The 7183-nt window shown below is 41.4% G+C and overlaps 1 protein-coding gene across 1 annotated transcript; it reads right to left on the bottom strand.

The window, feature by feature from the left end:
* Positions 1–1077: 1077 nt before the first annotated feature.
* On the bottom strand, positions 1078–6978 carry LOC119307412 (importin subunit beta-1-like). Its single transcript, XM_037583489.1, has 3 exons — positions 6830–6978; positions 3009–5440; positions 1078–1460 (listed from the first exon to the last, which is right to left on the bottom strand). The coding sequence occupies exons 1-3, from the start codon at positions 6956–6958 to the stop codon at positions 1361–1363; spliced, it is 2661 nt and encodes an 886-aa protein (XP_037439386.1). The 5' UTR covers positions 6959–6978; the 3' UTR covers positions 1078–1360.
* Positions 6979–7183: the final 205 nt, after the last annotated feature.

Genomic DNA, 7183 nt, shown 5'->3' with positions numbered 1-7183 from the left:
TAATGATATGCAAAGCCATAAGCTCGGGGATGCTATGTTTGATGAAGATGATATTTTTAGTCCCCCAAATTTTGATGAGCAAATTTATTATGATGATAGCATGCCTCCTATTTATGATAATTATGCTGATGAAAGTGGGTTTGAAAGTGTGTCAACTCTAGGTACTAATGATCCACTATTTTGGAAGAGGTTGCAATTGATTATGAAAACAAAGTTACTATCTATGATGATTATTGTGATGTCATGTATGCTATAAAGAATAATGATAACCATGAAACTTGTCATCATGATTTTAATTTTCAATTGGATTATGCCTCACATGATAGTTATTTTGTTGAGTTTTCTTCCACTACTATTCATGAGAATAAATTTGCTTATGTGAAGAGTAATAAAATTTGTATGCTTGTGGCTCATGAAAATAATGCTTTATGTGGTAGTTATATTGTTGAATTCCTTCATGATGCAACTGAAAATTATTATGAGAGAGGAACATATGCATTTACATATATCAATAATATCAAATTTTCTCTCTATGTGTTGAAAATCTTGAAGTCATACTTATTTTGCTTTTCTATGCTAATTGATTCTTGTTTTCATAAATTATTTTTTCACAAAATCTCTATGCATAGAAAGTGGGTTAAACTTAAATGTTCTAGTCATATGCTTCATGATGCTCCCATTATCTTTCAATTCTCATCTTTTATGTGAGCATCATTGAAATCATCATGCCTAGCTAGGGGCATTAAACAATAGCGCTTGTTGGGAGGTAACCCAATTTTATTTTGTGTTTTTTTCTTCTATTTTTGTTATGATTGTGTTTTAATGTTTTAATTAGTGTTTGAGCCAACTAAGACCTTTGTGATAGACATATTTTAGAACGTAGATTGACTCATTTTTAGAGATTTTAATAAGGACTACATACCTTGTATATAGACATATTTTGGAATGTAAATTCACTCTTTTTAGACATTTTGGAATGTAAATTCACTCGTTTTGCTCCGTATGTAGTTCGTATTGAAATCTCTAAAAAGACTTATATTTAGGAACGGTCGGAGTAATGTATATGGTTCACGCATGCCAACAGCACAGACAGCTCCACCAACAACTGGTCTTGACAGCACACCCTACCAATCACAACCAGGAATTCAGGATTGGTTAATCATACATAATCTGCAAGCTCAACGACAACAGCTAGCAAATAGACATACGCCGACTACTAGACGAGTTCAGATTGGCTGTCCATCCAATTGCCACCAAAATACATCATCATACTACCAACGACACACACATGTTGCTGTCCTTCCATGCATCTGTGGCAACTTGCCAAAAAAGAAGCAGAACGAGTTCCTCCTCTTATATGTTACCTCCCTAATTCCGAAATCAGTCCCTTTTTCCATGACTCCGCCATGAAACCAAACTGATCCAACACATCAACTGCAGCGGATGTCACCCTTGCATCCCTGAAACAAAGAAATCAAAGATGCACAACATAATCATATAAGCAGCAGCAGCAAGAGGAAACTATATACTAGTAGTACTATAAAACAAGGAACTGATAGAAAGGGATTCCTTTTGTTTGCAGATTGTGCATTTTGTTTCACAAAGTAAATAGTTCCTGAATTTCAGCTTCTATAATAAAACAAGGTATCCACCTAATTTTTATGACAGTCTTACTCGTTACAAGTACTCTACCACAGACCCCCCCTTCTTCTTTCAGTCTACAACCCACCTTCTTTGAAGATCCTTTGCATCTAGACCGAAAATAATAGTCTCCAAAGAGATTCTGATTATTGAGCAACATGAAAGGTAGCAAGTTGACAAAATAAAAGGAATGGATTATTGACTGGATGAGATGACCCCATGTAATGGAGCGGAATACTTGACTAATACTGTATGGGAAGGAAAGACTATCCATATATAGCTTTGAGAGTGAAAGTTCCTCACAGGCGACAAATTTAACAAGTAGAATCACTATGATGAAATTTTAATGTTGAAACTTGCGACATTCCTTGTTGTAATCCTGAGACAAGAATGCTCCAGAAAATACAACAGCCAAGTAAAAATGCACCTGGCTAGAGGACATTTCAAAGAGCAGTGTGTGCTTCAAGGTGCTTTAGCCGAGCAATAAATTAATGAATATCAACTTCTATGTGTCTTAACACTACTGTCTCACTCTAAAATGAACTGAAACTGCATAGTTTTTCTGGTTTCAACTCATGCATTTTTCTCTTTTGATTGATCGGCTTAGTTAGCTATTTTATACTAACAACAGAAAATGCTGATGTCGGCAAATGGCAGTTAAAAGTCTGGTCTGCCAACCTTCTAAAAGTCTATTTGGGAGAAACAGGAACGGGGTTTCCTTTCTTTCGAGATTATTAGTGGTACTAAAGCTAGTACAAAATTGAGTCACTTATTTTGGGACGGAGGGAGTAATATCTACTTTGCTCTACACTGTTAAAAGTCTAACTATATTTCTTTACAGAGGGAGTACTAAATTGCCTGGTCTGCTAACCTTCTTCATTTTATCTACTAATATCTACTTTGCTCTACACTGTTAAAAGTTTAATTTTGGTTGTAGAAGGGCAACTATAGAGTCCCTTGCCGAGTAACCACTATGAAGAGCAATTAGGGGCTATGTCGCCTACTAATTAAAATGATGGTATGTGCAAATAATCATATGGAGCAGTCAGCCATACAAGAAAAAAGAGCAAGGCAACTAATTAGAATGGTGGCATGCACAAATAATCCTATGGAGCAGTCACCCATATATAAAACAAAAGCAAGGCAACTAATTAGAATGGCGGCATGTGCAAATAATCATATGGAGCAGTCACCCATATAAGAAACAAGAGCAAGCTAGACAACTAATTAGAATGATGGAATGTGCAAATAATTGTACTGGACAGTCGCCCATATAAGAAACAAGAGCAAGGTAACTAATTAAAATGATGCCATGTTAATCGTATGGAACAGTTGACCAAAAAGAAGGGATTGAGCATCATGTGCACCTGCTCTCGTCCTCAGAGACAGCTTCAATGAACTCAACTAGATCCGCTGCTACCTTCAACCCAGATTTTTGGTCCTTTATACCCCGCAATATGCCAGAGTAAGCCTTGCATATTCCCTGTATAAGCTGGTTACCGTAATCAACCTTATCCTCATCAGAGACATTGGCATAATATCTTGGGTTAGCAGCTTCTTTCAGCTTTTTCCTAACAGCCTGCAGGTGGTACTCCTCAAAATGCTTGCCAATAGCAAGAGCGATCTCTCCAAAGCATGCCAAAATTTGAGGTTTAAGCTTGGGTTTTGAGAGACCTTCGTAAAGAACATCCATCATATCATCACAGCATGGCAGGATTTCATCTCCCAAGACATGAAAGATAGTGCCAATCACCTCTAAATAGATAGGGGAGAATAGCTTCACGCTGTAATACTGCAAAAATATTGGCATGTGATCCAGAAACTTTGGACCGACGGCACGAGCCAGAGCACCAATAGCAAGCGCTGCTTTATCACGTGCGGTAGAACAGTCGCAGGTCAGGACACGGCAAAACTGAAGGGACATAGACTGGGCAGACTCCCTAACCTTGTCTGCGTGAAGCGAATTGCCCAGTTTCTCGATTATGGCATGCAGTACGTCACACAGCAACGCCTGAAGATTTTGCCTGTTAGTCTTGTCATCTGATGAAATTGCTTTGGCATCAAGCGCTGTGTTTAATCTTCGCATGATACGAGGCATCAAATCCATAATAGCTATTACAGCTTCAAAATCCCATATGTTGCTTACTCTCACAATCTCAATCAATGCGCCATAAGCAGATGCAGATGCAGGAAGCCCGAAAGGGGTCTTCTTATCAAGTTCCGAAGCAGAAAGGATAGCATCGATAACACCACTAAGAAAAGGTGAAAGTTCAGATGAGATTTTCTTTTTTGAATGGTCTACCTCAGATGAGATTGGCACATCATAACCTCGGGCAAGAAAATATATAGCTTCACAGACTTCCTTGGACACTTCTGGAACATCTTTACCCCTCTTTGATAACGCAGCCATGATGCGAGGAAAGTCTTCATTTGTGAAAAATCTTTTATCAAGAGCTGGAGAATGCAGAAGCTCAAACACCTGCCCAAGAGTGCATGTAGCGGTGCCTCTTATCTCCATGTGTGGGTCTTCCATCTTGTCCATCAACAAACCGACCACAGGAGCGAGTTTTTCAATAGAAGGCCCTTCAAGGATAACGCCTAGTACAGAAATAGCTGTCTTGCGACTACGCCAATCTGCCACTTTGATGTTACCCTCGATAAACTGCCTTGCAAATGGGACAACTGCATCCCTGATAGTTCTAGCGACGAGGCCTAGGCATGTCATAGCACTCATGAAGATGTTCAGTTCATCAACATCTCTTCCCTGGTGTAACGACAGAGTTTGTAGCAGAAGTGGAACAAGTGAACAAAGGGGATTCTCAAGGAAGTGACAATCTGCGGTCAATATAACACGAGGAAAGCGTTTTCTTTTTTCTCGGAGTTTAATCACTTTTCTACAAATAGTGCTCCAGAACTCGATACATTCGAGCACAGCTGTTTCGTCCACACCTCCTTCCAAGCCCAAAGCTTCAGTTGTAAGGCTGAGTGTGGTTTCCATGTAAGGTTCCAACTCCATATAATATTTGGATGCAATTGCAGTAAGGCAGCCGAATGCTGCATGCTTGACCTCCACTGCTTCATCGGATTTAGCTGCATCAGATATTGCAGTCATTATACGATTTCTGCAATCATCATCACTTGCAAAGTCAGCAAACCTATGAACATTCTGTAGAGCTTTAACCGCTGCAACACGGACTTGAAAACTTTTCTCTGCCTGGTGGTTCATTGCCCGGATGACGGCATCCAGAACACCATTAATTGTGTCTTTCTCGAACCTCAAGGTCTTCTCCTCAAACACATACTCCAGCGCCTCTAGAGTTGCTTGCTTTAGTGTAGCAGGAGAAGCACCCTGCGGTGCCATGTTGTGCAGTAATCTGCCAATGAGGTCTTGCCACCGCTGGGAGGGTATCTCAATATATGCAAGCCTGCCAATAATCTGTGATGAGGCATGCCTCGCCTGAGGAGCCAAAGATCCTAGTGTTATCAGCAATGACTCCTTACTCTGGGATTTGATACGTTGATCCAGGTTGTTCCATTGTTCGATGAGGATGCTGTTATCTTCAGAATACTTTCCTTCCACAGAATTCTTCAGCATAATGCCAGCAAGGCGTCTGCACTCGGGCGGACTTGCATCACTCGAGAGCTCTGCTGATAATGACAGGAGGAAGTTGGGACGATTACGCTCCTGGAGCTGCTTGAGTTTGCATTCTGCTACTAGCCTTATGTTGTTATCCGGATCCTGAGCATCTTTTAGAATCTGAGTGATATTATCCATAGCTGGCTGTATCAACTGTCCGTCCTGGCAAACATGAAAAAAAAGCATCCAGAATTGTTCACTTAGAAATAGAAAAGGAAAAGAAAGCAGCCTGGTTACACACAAACTAACAAAGAAAATGGTAACGAACCGTCCTAAGAAAGGGCCACTAGACAAATTTGACATATAATAGCTTAATCGGACGTGTGCAAAGAGAACCACGCAAGGACAGGACTGTTACAAATTATCAAGTTATAAGAGATGTGTGGCAAATTATAAGTATGGATGGATGTAAAATAAATAAATGAGCAGCAGGATCGAGTGGCACCAATAGACCACCATTGCTAAGCTAGTTAATTAATATCCCATCCGGCAAGTAGGGATTTAGCTATCCCAAATTAATCCTGGCTGAACAGAGCCATGTATATAAGCTCATACATAGCCTGCTGAGTGAAGTTATACTAGTATACGGTAAGTTAAAGAGCGTAAAAATGCAAGGACTAGGAGAACTGCTGACACCAGAACAGAGCAAAGAGAGGAGGGAGTTTCTGGACCAAGCTGCATGGTCCTAATATAAGCTCCAGCTAGCCCGTCAGATAGATGTAAGCTCCAGCTAACAGACTCTGTGTGTTTTTACAATGTTTATTTATTGGAGCACATACACGCCCCAATATATATACACACCCAAAACGTGCCGCATTCTTTCAACATGTAAAATAAAATAGTATACTAAGCTCAAGCAGCAGATTAAGAACAAAGACTGCACGTACATATACGCAGATACTATATAGTACAAAGAAAGAATGAGGACGACACCTGATCAAAACCAAGATGTTTCTTCTAATTATATATAGATTGAGAAAGTAAACAAATTCCTTGGTGAAGTACAATTGCAAGCAAGCGACGCGGAAAGACAAGATTAATTAATTTCCTTGTCCATAATAATAATATATATAACGAAACTAAATGAAGTAGCGCTGTGGTGCGGTGTGCGTAGCCAGGGTGGGTATATGCTGTAGTGTATATAACCAGAAGAGGCCCTTTGACTAGTAATTCTAGGGATTCTGCTGTGCTGGACTTTGGGTCTAACCTAATCTAATCTAATCTAATGCGTGGAGTGCTTAATTAAACAATCAATTAATAATTATATACGCTTCTCCAACGGGGACAGAAGGAAGGAATGCCGTCCGTCCATCCCCATGCGTGATGGACGAGGATGTAGCTAGAGAGCGAAAAGTTAGGTTTCTTCCGGGAGCTAGCGTCAAGCCAACTTGCCTTGTGGGATCGGACCGACGGGGCCAGAGGTTCGGGATTCGACCGGATTCCAAGCAGGGAAGGAGACTGAGGAGGCGGCCAGGGCTAGGGTTAGGGTTAGGCGTCGAGCCAGAGCCGAGAGAGGTGGGGGCAAAACGAACCAAGGCACGCGGATCTTACCAGCGGGCCGGGGGCGGGATCTCCGCTCGCTCCCGCTCCCGGAGGGGAGGCGGTGGCGGTGGCGGTGGCGGCGAGCGTCCGGCGGTGTGGATTGGGATCGTCGGTGGTTTCTCGTTTTCTTTTCGGCATTGGGATCGGATCGGATCGGGGTCGGCATCGAGATGGGAACTCCACACCGCACTATATTCAATTCTAATAAAGGTCGGCCGACAACACCTTTGCCACTCAACTACAACCAAATTACCCGCAACTGCCATTCATATTCCCTATATACTCGTCCGGCCTGGGCCGACCTGTGCTATGGATAATATCACTCAGATTCTAAAAGACGCTCGCTCTTTCCCGTCGTACGTC

The sequence above is a fragment of the Triticum dicoccoides genome, chromosome 5B, assembly GCF_002162155.2.
Source record: "Triticum dicoccoides isolate Atlit2015 ecotype Zavitan chromosome 5B, WEW_v2.0, whole genome shotgun sequence".
Lineage (NCBI taxonomy): Eukaryota > Viridiplantae > Streptophyta > Magnoliopsida > Poales > Poaceae > Triticum > Triticum dicoccoides.
Note: the sequence above shows the minus strand (reverse complement) of the source record. Positions and strands in the feature narration are given on the sequence as shown.

What these genes read in the sequence shown, in the direction of transcription:
- LOC119307412 (XM_037583489.1), bottom strand. Translation starts at nt 6,958, where the DNA reads ATGCCGAAAAGAAAACGAGAAACCACCGACGATCCCAATCCACACCGC. An exon ending in ATCCCGCCCCCGGCCCGCTG is followed by an intron (nt 5,441 to 6,829) that starts GTAAGATCCGCG and finishes CATGTTTGCCAG; the next exon opens with GACGGACAGTTGATACAGCC. An exon ending in GTCTCTGAGGACGAGAGCAG is followed by an intron (nt 1,461 to 3,008) that starts GTGCACATGATG and finishes TCTTTGTTTCAG; the next exon opens with GGATGCAAGGGTGACATCCG.